The sequence below is a fragment of the Pholcus phalangioides genome, unplaced genomic scaffold (assembly GCF_987345545.1).
Source record: "Pholcus phalangioides strain wild (caught in Gottingen) unplaced genomic scaffold, Ppha-v1.0 ptg000018l_1, whole genome shotgun sequence".
NCBI lineage: Eukaryota > Metazoa > Arthropoda > Arachnida > Araneae > Pholcidae > Pholcus > Pholcus phalangioides.
The window spans coordinates 19,499,029-19,514,404 of record NW_028301611.1 but is presented as its reverse complement, the minus strand read 5'-3'; the positions used below and the strand labels follow the sequence as shown (position 1 = coordinate 19,514,404).

At 34.8% G+C, this 15,376-nt stretch overlaps 1 protein-coding gene across 4 annotated transcripts in view; it reads right to left on the bottom strand.

The window, feature by feature from the left end:
- The window catches only part of LOC149071806 (liprin-alpha-1-like), a 153,130-nt gene that overhangs the window by 42,936 nt on the left and 94,818 nt on the right, over positions 1-15,376 (bottom strand). For all 4 annotated transcript variants that reach the window (XM_089247919.1, XM_089247917.1, XM_089247918.1 and 1 more), the window contains exons 8-12: positions 13,129-13,236; positions 11,420-11,503; positions 8,654-8,848; positions 5,670-5,761; positions 4,224-4,455 (exon numbers count right to left, since the gene is read on the bottom strand). In XM_089247919.1, the coding sequence (XP_089104045.1) occupies positions 4,224-4,455; positions 5,670-5,761; positions 8,654-8,848; positions 11,420-11,503; positions 13,129-13,236 (711 nt within the window). The remainder of the gene's footprint in view (positions 1-4,223; positions 4,456-5,669; positions 5,762-8,653; positions 8,849-11,419; positions 11,504-13,128; positions 13,237-15,376) is intronic.

Here is a 15,376-nt window from a genome sequence, read left to right as displayed (position 1 = left end):
CCAAAGCGTATTAAAGAATTATTAATACGCTTTGCAGGTGGCCCTGCTGGATGGAACATGGCGTTCGTGTGAGTGAAGATGTGACTCGTGTCAACACTCTCCGTGATCAGCAATAGGGGATTCAGCAACCACTACTCTCCCAAGAAGGTGGCAAGAAATAAATAATTAAAAAAAATTAGCATCTAAAACCAAAAACTTCTGCACCCATAAAGGGCCTCTAACAAGGGTATCGATGCTTTCGTGGAAGAGAAACACTTCCTGTTATCTACGAGTGAATATCTCAATTCACTGAAGCCTATTTTCGGGAGAAAAAAACTTATTGAATATTTGCATTGATGTAAGCGTATAACTGGATGTAAAACTGAATGAAAAATTGTATCGTTATGGTAAATTCAACCGAGAATAGCGATGTAAAATATGTATGTATATTTCAGTATATATAATTCGGTGTAACGAAAAAAACACGACAGTGATATTGGCGGAGAAAATTTTTAGGATATCGCGCCAGAATGTTGTTGCCGTTGCTATGGATTTTCGATAATGGTAACCAATATTTTTTCTAATTTAAAAATTGTAAACGATTAAACATCGGTTCAAAACGATTTTTTTTCAGTATTTTTTCAAAACCATAGAAAAAATGGAAATATTCTGCATAAAGGATCACCGTAAACCTCTGATGTATGGGAACTATATTTTGCGGCGAAGGAATACACTCTCTACCTTCCTCTTCACTGCAAAGTTAACCTGAAACAAAAAATAGTTACATTATTTTTTTACATGCTTGCACAAACCGGTTTTGGAGATTTGATAACAAAGTCGATGTGCTATATGGAGATTGGGTGGGGCCATCTATGATTGAATATTAGTCATTACAGAGGTAACGATTTTTGACCCAGGAAAGAGAACTTGAGTATATCTTTTGCTTCTCGTATTAAAACAAAACTCTTTTTAAATGACATATTTTAAAACTTCTTTCATCAGGGATTGTTTATATAACTTTGTTGGTAAAACTGTTGCTTTGGAGCCATGGGTGATAATTTGATAATTTTTTTGTCGCACCATGGCCATTTTCTGCACACGAGGGCTAATTACACTGGGACCTACAATTTATTGCTGATTCCAAATGGAAGGCTTGTTTTTTATGCTCATCGAGAATGGGGGACTCTCCGCCGTCATGTCGCCATTTTTATTGTACCCCTGTCAGAAAAGTTTTCTGATAAAAATGAACCGGGTATCAAACTCACGACATATATAAACATACTTTGGTACTTTAGGCAAGTATCTTATCGACCTGGGCTATTGTGCCCTATTTCAGGTAGTAATTTTTCTACTAGAGCCATATAGTACATATATATGTACAGAGATACAACACATTCTTCAACATATAAATCAAAATTTTCTGTCTTCTCTCTAGAGCCTAACAAAAAAATGTACATGTTTCTAAGTGCAACATTAGCTGAGATACACTAAAACATTGCTACAACAACACTCAATGTAATGATAAATCCCTATACAACAATATTTTTTGAAATCTTGTTTGGAATTGCCAATAGTCTCCTCTAATAACTCCTCTCAATCGATATTTTTCCAAGAATTTTAAACAGCTACAATAATACTTTATTATATCTTGCTGATCATTTGATCATTTTTGTCGCACCACGGTCATTTTCTGCACACGAGGGCTAATTAGACCGGGAACTACAATTTATTGCAGATTCCGAATGGCAGGCTTGTTTTTTATACTCGTCGAGAGGTTGGTGCGCTAACCCCTCGATGGGGGACTCCCTGCGGTAGCAATTTTTTGCTGCGGTCAAGTCGCAGTTTTTTTTGTTGTACCCCTGTGCCTTATATCTTGCTCAAAATAAGATTCCAATGTATTTTTAAATTTCTCACCAGTTTTGGCTCTTGCAGGAGTGTTTAATAGCAGCAGTATTTTTTAAACCATTTACCAGCTGAATGTGATAATGAAGTTGTTGTGAAGTTTTTTGTTGTGTAATGCGGTAAAGCATTTGACAGGGTGAAAGAGCTAACTATATTTTAACACTACTTTTAGGCGAGGTAAAAACACAAAAACAAAACAGAATCACATAGGAACGTATGACCAAAACCCCAACCAGATCAGCTGGAGGATAAATGCAGATGCAGAAATGACAAGCCAATAATGAGTTGAGAAAAACTCTTTATTTAGTGATACTTTACATGAGGATAGTACATGTACACTTCAAGTTTCAAAACAACTGATCAAAGTTCTTACCATCCACAGTTATGCAAGCTTCACAACGGCAACACACTGATTGTCAAACCCTTCCAAAAATACCTGGCATTTTGCAGATGTTTGCAGCTGCGACGTGGTGCCCTCAAGCATGCATAACCATGGATGATAAGAACTTTGAGCACTTGTTGTGAAACTTAACGTATACACCTACTGTCCTCGGGTAAAGTATCGCTAAATAAAGAGTTTTTCCACCTATTATTAACTTGCCATTTCTGCATATTCATTTATCCTCCAGCTGATCAGGTTGGAATTTCCGGTCATACATTCCTATGTTATTCTGTTTTGTGTTTTTACCTCCCCTAAAAGTTTGTACGTTGAGTTTTGAATCACCTTGTATATTCTCAAGGTGAGGAAAAACTTCCTGTAATCTTTGATTTTTACAATGAAACAGAGGATGGTGTTGATTAGATGCACTAGTGCATTTTTTCTACAACATTCTACTTCGCATCTATAAAAGCTTGGTCAATACGTAGAAAAAATATAAAACAGGAATTTTCTTTTGGTCGAAACTAGCTAGTAAGCTTAGAGAAAACCTTATTTGTTCAGAAATCAGAATTTTGCTAACAACATCAATCACCATGGCATCAGGAAAAAGACAGCAATGTGAGATCCTGCTATGCCATAACATAACATGTGCCACATTTTATATAGGTAAGAAATTTGTAAGCAGAAAAAGCATTTGTAATGTAACTTGGTATTGAAAAATGTAAAAAGTGTGATGATGTGTGAATGCAATTGTAGTTATAATGTTCAGAATATCAATTTTCTATTGGTTATGCTACAAGGAATTCTTTGGAATTTAAGATAAAAATCAACTGTGTGATTTTATTCCAAAAAAAATTTTTTTCGAAATTTTTTATTTTACTGCTTATTGGTACACTCATTTATACAAATAAACATAAAATTTACAAAAATTTTGAGTGTGCAGCAGGGCCGTCATTTGAGGGGCGGGGTCGGAGGGTGTTGCCCCCCTCCCCCGGCTTTTGAAAATACACTAAAAATAGTATATATAGGCCTATATACACACATTGAGTACATGTTCTTTGCCCCCTGGAAAAAGTTGAAATGACGTTCCTGGTGTACAGTGAAAATCAACCTCCAATCATTTTGACCAGTATTGGTCCTTCTAGGCAGGGCAGTAATTAGGATTTTTGATGACTGGGGCAAACATTATTTTGCCACCTCTACAACCTTAAAATCTGATAATCCTATAATCTCACACTTTTCGGGTGCATGCTATACAACCAAACTACAGAGGACAAACATTTTCTTTCCTAAGAACACTGTGTTCCTTTGAGCTTAACGGGACTGCACAATAGACAGCCTCTTAAATCAGCAGCAGCTCGTAACGAAATTAGCCTGCAGATGTCACCATCTGGGGACTAATTTTGTTACGAGCAGCTGCTGAGTTAGGAGGTTGTCTATTGTGCAGTCCCGTTCAGCCCAAAGGAACAGTGTTCTTAGGAAAGAAAATGCCTGTCCTCTGTACCCAAAAGTGTGAGGTTGGTGGTTCAATTCTCCACACAGGAATGTGACTTTTCTTTACAATTACCTTTGTCTGTACTTTGTACAATTAGCAAAGAGGTTCATCGTTTCGCAATATTTTTTTTCCCTGCAGAGTATTGCTATATTGAGGTTTAACTCAATGAGGTTCAAATTCAAATACTTCAGCTAATATTGTACTGAGAAACATGGAAATTTTTTTGTTTCACTCAGAAGAGACAGGGCACCAAGTTCCTAATTGAAATATAGAGGATGGGGGACTATCAAAATTAAATTTTGTATCTCGGTACATATATGACCTTATTAAAATAAATGCAAATAAGGAACCTTATTTTAATATTTTTTCTAATTCAAAGTATGTTTCTATAACCAAGTTCACAAGTTATTTAGCTGAAACAGACTCAGGTTTTCACCCTGTATATACATGAATTGAAAAACTTTATACTTTGGTTGCATGATCATCCACTACAGCTTGCCGTTCTCGCTGAAGCCTGCGATTGAGCGTGGTATTAGGAGAAATATAATCTATCGAAGGAACCATATGGAATGCATCAGAATTCTCTAGAACAGGTGGAGGTCGACTAGGAGACAAGGATGCAGTACTAACTGGTGCACCAGGTGACAAGACACTTCGAGCAGGATGAATTGGTGAAGGCTGTGGCACCGGTCTGGCAGCTCTGGAAAAGTTTATAATATTTATTTACAAAAGGTTTACTTTTATTAATTTTTTTATGAGCCAAAAAAACGCTACTGAAGCTTTTGAAAACCTCAATTATTATTTGGCTATAAAACAATGGTGAACATTAAAAGGAGTTCCACTCAATTAAAATGACTAGTAAGAGCAGAGATGCAGCAGCAATCTAATTTACCTTGGTTCTGGGACCCAGTTATTGGTAAAATCTGGGTCCTTTTTGAGTGAAAGTCAGTCCCTTTTGGAAAAAAAAAAGTTGGAACCCTCCCACAATCATTTACAAGTAACCCGTGAATCAAACAATTGATTCCTAAAAATATGTTCAATCTAAATATTTACTAACAAAAAGTTCAATTTCCCTAGTAACTAAACCTAGACAGTACCATGCATGCATCAGGACAGTCTACTAAGTTAAATTTCTTTTCATCCCTGAAAATAACACTGATCCATTTATCTACATAAGTCATAGTTTCAAGCCCACTCTAATCTCCCAAATGGTGTATTGCGTGTTTGAATGTAGTGCTTTGAGAGGGCAAATTGACAGACAATTATTATATGAACAATAAAACCATTTTTTAAAAATACTTTCTAAAGCAGTATCTGGTGATACATTCAAACCAGAGGTTCAGCAATTTCACAAACAAACAACTTCTGGGTAGACATTATTTCCTTTATCAACCAATCATCACAAGAAGTCGTATATCTAGGTTTTACAGAGCATGATTTTAAATGCTAAGGCATCTTACTAGCCAAAACATGATAAATTATGCTTTTGAATGAATTAAAGCCTTTGAAAAATATTCAATAGGTTAACTTTGCAACTTTGATCTCAAAATTTTGTTAATCGCGTCCACAGGAAGTGACGTCGCTTTTGCCATCTCGTAAAGGCATTGAGAGATTCTCTCACGCCTTATTTTGTCTGACTGCATTTATAGGTTTCAATCTTTGCTTTGCAATTACATGTTTCAAATTCACATATATTCAATAGTTTCCATAAACTTTTAGGGCACATAATTTTAACAAACTAACAATTATAAATAAAATTATTTTATGAAAAATTCTATAATACTGAAAAAAATGTTTTTCCTTTTTCTGTGATGAAACTGCATTTCATTACACCACGTGCTACAGAAGTTATACAGGAAAAACAGGAGTGTATAAACTTTTAGGACATGGTGTATAATCATAGTATAATATTACCTTGCTAAGCTTTCAGCTCTATAAGTTTGAAGATCCCGTTTCATTGTCTCCATTTCACTCCTCATTTTTCCAAGCTCTGACATTATTTTGTCCTGAGAGTAGATTAAAAATCTATCAGAAATGAAACTTGACAAAAGATAAAAAAAAGGATGAGAGAAACTAAAGCATTAAAATTTTCTCAAGTCATTACCAAATCATGACAGCAAAGATGATGTGAATATCCAGTTAAATTTGCAAACAAATTAAATGTTGCAGGCAAAAAACAATTAGGAAGAAAGTTAAGATACAGAAACTACAATGGTTTTTCCATTCGTTGCTAACAGCACATCTCATATATAAATGTGAAAGTATGTATGTTCTTTATACAAATCTAGTTTTAGACTGATTGTCGTCGTAGTTGTTGTTCTTTGTTGTCAGTGACGTCATATGTCCAGCTTGTGCGATGAGTATTATTCAAATGCCTTTTAAGCATTTTTTAATTTGAAACTATACCTCTACGATGGGCGGTTGATAACATAAAGGCCGCATTAGCACTTACAGGACATCCTGTATATAGGATAGCAGAAATACTTGGCGCTCTTCCCAGGTTTTCTTCAATTACTGGGAGGATTGGAAAAGTTACAAAAACCGTTATAAAGGAATAAACTGTTATAATAACAGAATTAAAGGTGTGACAAACCATTGTAAAGGCATATATACACGTCTGAAACGCATTGTTGGAAACCAAGGTAACCAAAGTAAACGTTCCGAAAGTAATTGTTGAGGCCCCAAAACCATTGTTGCCTGACAGTTTTTCACTCATTTCAGGCATTTGCCCAGCTCTGACGAACTTTTAAAGTAGCAAACGGTTCAATCCCGGTTCTGTTTGGTATCTTATATATAAATGTGAAAGTATGTCTGTATGTATGCATGTCTGTTCCTTATACAAATCTACAGTTTAAGGCTGATCATCGCCAGATTTTGCATATACACCAAACAGGACCGGGATTGAACTGTAGGCTACTTTAAAAGTTTGTCAGAGCTGGATGAATGCCCGAAATGGGAATTTTTTTCCCTGCAAAATAACACTATAATATTGGCCCTCCCTTGCATACGCCAATGCTAACAACAGAGAACAACAATTACGACGACAAAACTGAGAATAAAAATGTTCAACGCCAACTGATGAACTCAATGCTTGCCTCAAATCATCAACACTCTGGCACGAAGTTAAAAAATTATCATTATTCACCAACATGCGAGTTCAACTGTAAAATGACTCGGCACCGCTATCATTTTCACATTAGTTGATCAAACTTGGCAATGGGAGAATTCCTGTAGACCCAAGCACTGGACTGATTACATTCCCAAATGGATTTTGCAAGTTGTTAAACTCAGTTCAAGAACTTGCAGACAAAGTCTTCCAAACATTCAACAAAATCACCGAAGCCATGTAGCTTTGTGAGACAGCATTCTGGCATGGAAAAAATCACAGTGTGAACAAGATCAACAAAAAAATCCTAAAAATTATTCTGGGAGACTGCACATCTTACACTGGTTGACACTGTCACAGACACAGCGCAGATAGTTCTGTATCCTGCAGAATTTCTGAACTCTTTGGATATTCCGGGTGTGCCTCCACACATCTTGACCCTCAAAGTCGGAATACCTATAATGCTTTTAAGAAATTTGGAGACACAGAGACTCTGCATAAAAAAATTGCACAATTACATCATTGAAGCAACGATTCTAACTGGATGTGCCAAAGGAGAAGACGTTTTCATTCCACGTATCCCAATTATCACTGAAGAAATGCCATTCACTTTCAAGCTATTACAGTTCCCGATTCGTTTAGCTTTTGCCATGAAAATCAACAAAGCGCAAGGCCAGTCGTTAGCAGTGGCAGATATCAACCTACTGGAGCCCTCTTTTTCACACGGACAGCTTTTCGTCGCCTGTTGGTAATCCTAAAAATTTGTACATCTACACACCAGATGGAAAAACAAAAAATATTGTGTATCCACAAGTGACTGTCTGAAGTTTTAATTAAAATATTTAAAAATAAATAATTTTTTCTTACTTGATGTAAAATTTTTTTGATTAAGAAATAATAAATAAGCTATATATATAAATTTTTTACAGGGCGGGCAACGTCGCCGGGTATCAGCTAGTTTTTTTATAAATGTGAGAAAGGTTTCATGTTGTAATACACTTGGCTCTCGCATAAAATAGTCAATCAAATTTTTTTAGGGCTGTGGTCATAGTGACAGATTTGCATTGTGAGGACCTAGGTTTGAACCCAACTGTCACCACAATGGTGGTTGGCTGAAGTTGGTTTTTCATATTTTCCAACTTTGAGGGGCAAATGCAAGCCAATCTTCCCGTTAAAAAGTCACGCCACGGAGAGCAACAGGTCTACAATAGTACAAATATTCAATCATTACACTACACATCTGAAATAAAGCTGGCAGCACTGAAGAATGAAGAATCAGACTCAACAATTAAGTAAACTCACTCGATAGTAAATTGTTCGCTGTGATAGACTGGAGTTGCACTCGGTTTGAAAGAAAGTAAGTCAACATAATTTAGCTCTATACAGATAACAAAGATGACAGACGGGCAATTAACGCATATATTTGTGAAGGATCTTGAAATGTTGAAGTCAGAAAAATGCGGTGTTGGATATTTATCAATATTTCTTTTTGAGCTGCAAATCTTCTTATAACAAGTTCCTGCTTCAAATTTATTGAAGTTTCAATGAGCGATTTTCCTTAAAATATCTTTTGCGAGCCTAACAAGATTGAAAAGTCTGAAAGCTAAGAAACTTAAGATTACTTGAAAACCAAACATTTCTTAATACTGGGAAATAAAAATAACATATATATAGAGGGAGCATGTATTATTTTCATTTAAATTCTGATGAAAAAGCATTTTTCAATTTCATTATGGCAATCTGAGTATTTAAGTAATGAAATTTTTCAAAATTTTAAAAAAATTATCAATACTTTTTCGCCCTGTGTATCCTCCAGCACTTTTCTTGTGCGTTCCAGCTCTTGAGCCAAAGAATTTTTTTCTTCCAAGGCATGCATACGTTCCTTTAGGTGAAGCTGAAGCCTATCATTTGATTCTGCTAACAACTTATCTACAGTAGACGATAACCTCTGGTTGTGCTCTTCGTTCATTTTCTCCCTCTGCCTTGCCTGCAAGAAAAAAAGTTCACATATTGTTCAACGAGTTGAAATTTAGTAATAACTAATATGTCTAGGAAATGACTTTTGATTGATTACTCTCTTTACCCATGTTACTTCATGGAGGTTATTTTCTTAGAATGCTTTGTTATAAGTGTTCAATAAGGATGCACATTATGGGAAAACTCAAGACCCCACCCCTCTTTTACATGTGCAATATTGTGGTAGCATTGGGAGCGCTACCACCCACTTGACAACTTATTTTCCACGTATGGACAGAAATGGGAAGAAGGGATTGCCCTTTCTTTGTTAGGGATACTTGATGGATGTAACCTCCTTTCCTATAATTCTTTATGCAATAAATTGAACCAGCCAACCCATGTGACTTCTGATGATATCTGTAAAGTGAGCGTCCATGAAAATGGGTTTGGGTGAAAATCCTTGAAGCCAGTTTTGAACCCACTTTTTCTATTTCCAATGTAAACTGGGGTTTTAGGTAGCAAAATAAGGGATCCAACCAGCTGATGAAAGAAATGAAAATTTGCACATAAGTGGGACTATACATGGTGAATCTGACGTATTCTGACAAATGAAAAGGGGTGATAGATAACCCCAATCGGATCATGAAACAACCTACCAACCCTGTCCTATCTTAAGCTGTTTTCGAGTTATAACGGATAATCGATTATGGGGAAAAAATATGAAATTGGAAAAAAACCTGGATTTGTGAAGTTTCTGAGAGACTTACATGCAAACTAAGCACATATTTGGAAAGCGCAGGGAAAAAAATCCTACAAGGTCACTCCAATTTCATTGAAATATCTGGATTTTATTGATGGGCAACAGATGCTGAAATATTGGCAAAGTTCAAAATTGAATTGTCGTTAAAATTTTTAATTGTCGATTCTGCAAACACTCTTCTAGCTACAATTGGTCAAATTTACAAAAAAACTTGTCCATTCCACCAGCTTTCGAAAGAGACTAGAATAAATCAAATTGGTCATCCAGTTCAGGAAAAATTTGAATTTGCTTGAAATACTGAAATCTGCATTCGTAAAAGTAATTTTTGTAAGTTTTGGCAACAATTTGATTTTTCACTTCACGAATCTCTCAGCGCTTGTAGCTCGTCATTAAATACGGATATCCTGTAGATAGAGGCAGAGAAACTTTATAGGATCTTTTGTGCAAAATCAAATTGTTGCCACAATTTGTAACCGACAGTTGCAAATTTTCGTCGAATATCTACTTCAACAAATGCTGATTTCAGTGATGTATTGCAAACAAACGACTAAATCTATTCTGAACCAGAAAACCCATATGGTTTATTGTAAGCTATTTTGGAAGCTGGTGGAATAGACAAATTTTTGGCAAATTTGACTAATTGTGGCTAGAAAGGTGTTTGCAGAATAGGTGATTAAAAATTTTGGTGACAACTCGATTTTGAACTGTGATAATTTTCAGCGCTTGTAGCTCGCCCTTAAAACCAGATATTTTGATGAAATTGGTGTCACCTTAGAGCATTTTTCTGATCTTTCCAAATGTATGCTTAGTTTGTGTATAAGTCTTTTAGAACCTCCACGAATTCTGGTTTTTAGGCTTGACACATTTCTTTTCTATAATCGATTATCCACCATAACTCGAAAATGGTTTGAGATAGGATAGATTGGCGGGGTGTTTCATGATCCACTTGGCATTGTCTATCACCCCCTTTTTTAATTTGGCAGAATAGGTCAGATTGACACTGTATAATATTGAAAATTGACTCAAATTATAGCATCATTATTCATAATACAGTAATACCTCAGCTAACAAAGATTTTTCATGACTTCTCAGTTCAGATTCAGTTAACTGACATTTTTAATGATGTGGATGCACATATTAATATAAAACAGCCAGTCATGAGCTAAATTTTTGGTTCCAATCATCATCAGAATTACTTTCATTCAAGCCCAATTAATTCTTGTCCAACTCAAAATATTTTTCTTGATGTGCCTCCACTTTCAAAAAGTTTTTGAATCATTTCATGTAAAATGAAATATCAAGCTAATGGAAAATGCATAGAAAAAAAGGAGTTTATATTTTCATACCATACGTTCATTCAGTGGAAGAATCTGAACATTCCAGGTGCTTACTTAGCTTTTCCTTCCACATGTATCAGATACAGAAATGAGCTGACCGAATCACAAATGGATGGGGACACCTATCAACATGACTGGGTTGTGGCAACAGCCTTTAGCAGACTAAATCTTGCGTTGATTGTGTACATTAGGGTAAAATAAAAAGATCTTCAGTATATCTAATATTCCCGTAGATTCTCATTTATCCAATTTTGAAGATGTTCATTTTAACCTTCCATCAGTTTGTCTTTCTTATAGCATTACTCAGTGTTTTAAAAACCGATCTTTAAGCTTTGGGCAGGACCGGGAACAAGTTCTATGTTCCATAGAAACCTAAGAAATCACGTTTTGGCTTACAAAGATTTCGGCTAATGAACATGATTTTGGAACAAATCGTCACCTGAGGTATCACTGTACACAACAAAATTTACGATACTTGTATGGTGATAAACTGGCTTTACTTTACCCTTATTAATTCAGCTCCTTTTTCCTCTAACTGTTGCTCTAACCTTTGGATTCTGTCCTCCACACTTCCATGCCTATCTTGAACCTGTAAAAAAATGTAGCAAAAAATAAAAATTTTAAAAATTCATTAAAAATGATTTCCCCCCCATATTAATACCAATTGCTACTGCTTGATTTTTTAGATATAAGATATCTTGAATTGTGATTATGGTTGTTTGTGTAACTTTTGATTAACAGAATTAAATTTATCAGTTTATGTGTAAAATTTCTCAGAAAAACATGCAAAGACTACATAATCTTGGCATAAATGAGCTGAGAAACACAAGTTCCAAATACCAGTTTGTAACATGGCACATATCTGATTAAATTAGACTGTAGTGTTCGAGATAAACAAATTTTAAAATTTTAAAGTTTTCTCAGTCAGTCAGCGATAAAAAAAATACAGCATCATACTCCCACATGCTTAAAAATACTTATCACTCAATATCTTGATAAAAATCAACATGCAGTAATTTAAAAACAATTTATATATATTTTGTAGTTATTATGCTTCGTCTGTATTTCTTTCCTGAATTGTATTTGAAAATACTATTCAGGTAATATACTGGGGGGAACAACATCGTTTAACCCAAAATAAGAAGAGAACAATTTTGGGTAAAATGATGTGGTTCCCCTAGTATATTGTCTCATTCAAAAGGTAATTTATTTCTATTGAGGTAATGTTTATGAAGGTGGAATCAGGTCATAAAAGAATTGAACAGTGAATGAACAACGTAAGTGAGAGCATGGATCAATGAGGATTTTTCTCTTTTTTAAATGGATCCGATACACTAACATGCACATAGTCTACGGCAGCGGTTCTCAACCTTTTTTTGACTCGTGGAGCCCTTTTAAGTAAAAAAATTCTATGGCGAAGCCCCGTAGACCAATTTTTTAACTATTCATCAGTCACTAATTTATTTTCACTATTTAAAAATATTTCTAATTATTTTTTTTAATTTTACTTTTTTTATTTTTTCTCGAGTGGCCACGATCCCCATAGAAGAATTTACCAAAATAACTGAATGCCATCACATTACCAAACATTTGTCCCCTTCCCTACTGTTGCCCTAACATTTGGCTAGATATCTTACGTGTCTGCACTTATCATACAGATACGTCCATTGACTTCAACTTTGACCATTCCCTTAAATGAAATCAAAGCTGTGTAAACTGATTTCATAGTGGCATTTTTGATTTTCCAAAAGTCCCAAGTAAATTTCAATGGTAAAGTTGAAAGATGAGCTCTGGCACGAGTCTTGCGCATAAATTAAATCTGCTTGGCCAGTGATTTCACTCATTATCAATAGAATAAGTGAGAAAGAACATCAAAAGATAGATTTTAAACATCTTTGAAGAATGGCAGACAAGCTGGGCATGTGCAAGTGCATACAAGTTGACTTCACGATAGACCAAAATAAGCTGGACTCTGGTTAAAGTGAAAGATATGGTTTGTCTCATTAAGGTATGGCTTTGCTTGAAAAATTAAGATGTACAAAAACTGTCATTAGCATTCATATCACCACCTCAAATCAGTGCAGCAACGAAACTAATTTGAATAAAATAGTTTTTAAGATTGCATACAAATACAGTGTATTTACAAGTGAAAGACAAAAGAAAATTTTCTACAATAGTTAATGAATCATGTTAATGTTAATAATTGAACTTTACCTGAGCTAAAGCTTCGCCAGCTGCTGCTTCTGCTTTTCTTGAAAACTGAGCAAGCTTTTGTTCTGTCAGCTCCAGCCTTTCTTGTAAAGCTCTGCATTTTTCTTCACTCTATGCAATATTTAAAAAATAACATTTAACACCTCAATCTGTGAGTGGAAAAAATATTTTGTGGAGTGCCAATATAAAAAAGAACTGGGAAATTACATCATTATACAACATTCTAAAGAGAAAATATAAATGGCTTCATAGTTATTGACATGACAAGGAAATGGAGATTCACAATGTTTCTTGCTGTTTTTAATGATAGAAGAGAAGGAGAATAGTATAAATAAAATTATTCAACCACAGGCAGCAAATAATTAATCCACTTCAGGATCAATATACATTTAACATGAATTTCCCCATCTGTGATACTTCGAAACTGAAAAAAAAAAGTATGATTTACTTGACTATATAAGTTGTTCGCTTGAGAAAAAGCACGAGAGATGCTCAGAAAATGAGTAATTTTCAAACATAGTCGATACAGCACTTTTATCACAATAGTATTCACGTGCGTCAAGTTTAATGCTTGGTCAGCAAGGTGTTGGAATTGTTTTCAGGCTTTCTAGTAGCATGTAACATGTACACTGCTTTGTACATGTTAAACAATGACTAAGAAAATCAAATAGCCAGCCCAGCGTAAATACAGCTGTTATTAATTTTATCACAAAAATGAGACACTTTGCCTGGTTTTAATTTATAAAAAAATTGCCACGTTTTCAAGACAAATAAATTCAATTGGTCGAATGGTCGACACGTTTCGGCTCTTCAATGGAGAGCCGTCATCAGACGGATGACCAGACATAAACATCACCCCTCCACGACTCATTCGTGTGAATTCTGACCACGAGGTCCTGATGACGGCTCTCCATTGAAGAGCCGAAACGCGTCGACCATTCGACCAATTGAATTTATTTGTCTTGAAAACGTGGCAATTTTTGTATAAATGTTATTAATTTCCTGAACATAGAAAAAGTTGAGGGGGGAGGGGTGTGTACACACAATTTCTGATAAGTCAGTTTCCTTGATGCAATTCCATAAAGGAATGAATGTGGTCTTTCTGGAAGCAGCGACAGTGATATTACAGTGAAATGGCTTCCTACTAATACTTTCTTTCAACTGAATGCATAAAATTACTATTTAAGAGGATTGCTCATCTGTGATTTGTTCATCATCATGCAAAAAAACCTGTCCCTTCATAGCAAATCTATCCTATAATTTTATCAATGAATCTCTCTTAGAGTCTTTGCTGTAACCCTCAGTCACATACCAAGCAATTTTATTGCTTTAATTTTTAAATTATAGTTCACACATTATTGAAATAGACAATTCAGTTGAATTTATAGTAAGTGGGCAATGAAACTTTCTTCAACATTGAAAACACACATCAAGGAATGTATGCATGCACTGTGAAAATGCCTGGAAAATGTATTTCAAGGTCGCAAATAAATCAACTAACTTATCACCCATGAGACTACAGTCAGGGTTTGTAAAAAACTAAAAAAAATCTGGTTTTTTGGTTTTAATAACATTTACATTAAAAACAATGAAATTTCTAAAAAATCATTCAAACTTCTAATAATTACTTTAAATAAAATGTTTATTAATGTAATTAACACAATTCCCATATTTAATTAATCTACAAAAATATGTCTCGTATTTTAATAAAAACCAGTTTTTGCAATTTAGTTATTTTATAGCGTAACTAAAGGAAATATTTTGCTTGAGAATTCTCTTAATGTTAAAACAGTGTAAAATAAAAATCACTGGTCAGAATGACTTGAAAATCTGTATTACCATTCATGAATGTTCCTGAGGCAATGGAATTTTGTATGGCGAAGAGGAACAAAATACTTAAAAATGTAAGATAGATGACACTCATTCGATGACATGATACTAATCCAGCACATAGGAAATTTGCTCGCAGAATAGATATGACAGCCAGTCAAGGCAAAATGATAATGCAATTAGTATGGCACGATTTCATAATTCATGGAAACATCACAAAAATGAAGTCATTTAAATAAACAACTACAACTTACACAAGAAATGTTAATTATGTTGTCCACTGTGAGGTGGAAAAACAAAAACGCTTGTTCAACAACAGATCAGAGTAGGCCTCTGTCATCATAATGATGTGGATGTGCTTTCAATTCACAGAAGTTTGCAATCCGACCACTGCACATAACATTTTGGGGTATTCCCAAAG